The sequence below is a fragment of the Astatotilapia calliptera genome, chromosome 15, assembly GCF_900246225.1.
Source record: "Astatotilapia calliptera chromosome 15, fAstCal1.2, whole genome shotgun sequence".
Classification (NCBI taxonomy): Eukaryota; Metazoa; Chordata; class Actinopteri; order Cichliformes; family Cichlidae; genus Astatotilapia; species Astatotilapia calliptera.
The window spans coordinates 40,094,405-40,096,362 of NC_039316.1; the positions used below are offsets into that span (position 1 = coordinate 40,094,405).

The 1,958-nt window shown below is 45.0% G+C and overlaps 1 protein-coding gene across 1 annotated transcript; it reads right to left on the minus strand.

Moving 5' to 3' along the window:
- Positions 1–558: 558 nt before the first annotated feature.
- LOC113006485 (uncharacterized) lies at positions 559–1,413 on the minus strand (the record flags this gene model as incomplete). The annotated part of the gene is made up of 1 exon (XM_026142483.1): positions 559–1,413. A coding segment is annotated over exon 1 (855 nt), but the record flags the coding sequence as incomplete, so codon positions are not given.
- Positions 1,414–1,958: the final 545 nt, after the last annotated feature.

Here is a 1,958-nt window from a genome sequence, read left to right on the forward strand (position 1 = left end):
GACTGGTTTCTGAGTTTCACAGCTGGGGTGGACAATGTTAAGCATCAGGCTTTCAAATGAATTAAAAGTCTGTCTTGGTCTTTCATTAATTAATAGGCTGGTGTGAAAAATTGCTGCCACACCGCCCCCTCGGCCTGTGCTTCGAGATTTCTGGTAGTTAGAATGACTCGGGGGTGTTGATTCATTTAAACTAACATAATCATCCTGCTGCAACCAGGTTTCTGTAAGGCAGAGTAAATCAATTTGTTGATCAATTATTAAGTCATGTACTAACAGAGACTTGGAGGAGAGAGATCTAATATTTAATAATCCACATTTCACTGTTTTACTCTTTGGTTCAGATGTGGATACTGTATTGTTCTTTCTTTGTAATTGTTTATGTTTAAGTTGTTTGTTGCTGGTTTTTAGTTTGTTTTTTGTCTGTTTGGGAGCTGACACAGTCTCTATGGAGATGGGTTTTTGGGGGGGTAGCAGGAGGAGAGAAGCTGCAGAGAGGCGTGTAAGACTGCAACTCTGCTTCCTGGTCCCAACTCTGGATAGTCATTTTTTGGGGGGTTTAATAAATTTGTCCATATTTCTAGAAATGAGAGCTGCTCCATCCAAAGTGGGATGGATGCCGTCTCTCCTAAAAAGACCAGGTTTCCTCCAGAAGGTTTGCCAATTATCTATGAAGCCCACATCGTTTCTGGGACACCACTCAGACAGCCAGCAATTTAAGGAGAACATGCAGCTAAACATGTCACTCCTGGTCTGATTGGGGAGGGGACCAGAGAAAACTACAGAGTCCCACATTGTTTTGGCAAAGTTGCACACCAATTCAATATTGATTTTAGTGACCTCTGATTGGCGTAACCGGGTGTCATTACTGCCGACGTGAATTATGATTTTACTGAATTTACGTTTACCCTTAGCCAGCAGTTTTAAATTTCCCTCAATGTCGCCTGCTCTGGCCCCTGGAAGACAATTGACTATGGTTGCCGGTGTCTCTAGCTTCACATGTCTGAGAACAGAATCCCCAATTACCAGAGTTTGACCCCCGGCAGGTGTGTCGGCGAGTGGGGAAAAACGGTTAGACACATGAACGGGTTGGTGGTGTACCTGGGGCTTCTGTTTAGGACTATGCTTCCTCCTCACCGTCACCCAGCCGCCCTCTTTCCCCAGCTGCTTGGGGTCTGCCGGGGAACAGCTAGCGGGGCCTACGCTATCTTCAGCTGCACCAGCTATAGGGGCCTGGCTAGCTACGGGTGAATGAAGGGTGCGAAGCCGAGTCTCCAATTCAGTAATCCTGGCCTCCAGAGCTGCAAATATGCTACATTTGTTACAGATATCATTACTGCTAAAGGAGGCCGAGGAGTAACTAAACATCTGACACAATGAGCAAGAAAGTGCAGGAGGGACAGGTGAAGTAGCCATGGGCTGTATCCCAATTCAGGGTCTGCAGCCTTAAAGTACGCATTTCAAGGCCGATTACGTCACAGCGGCGCGCCGAAGGCTGTCCCAATTCAAAGGCTGCTTGAAATGCGAAACTGTGAAAAGTAAGTACTGAATATTATGTCACTTATTTATGTGCAAATGTTTAATAACGAAGAACATTAAAACATTACTGTTGGCCACATGTCGGCAAAGTTATGTGACATTGGTGACGTTTGTACTAACTTTGTTTTAAAGCCTTTACTTTAAAATATTCGCCGTTCAATAGCTGAGCTTAATCCTACAGAGAATGATCAAAGCTCATGTAGAAAGAAACAAACAAATGAACAAAATATGTTCTCCTTCATTTCTGTCAAACAAAGCTGTATGACACGTTTCCAGCTGTTAGTATCATGGTTGCTAGGCAACCTGGGCAGCGCAACGGAGGCTAGACCGTCCCATTTCACAAGCTTCGCATTTCCGGCCTTAGCGGTCTTTAAGTACGCGGCCCATGAGGATCGTTGAGGCTGCGTACTTTAAGGCTGCAG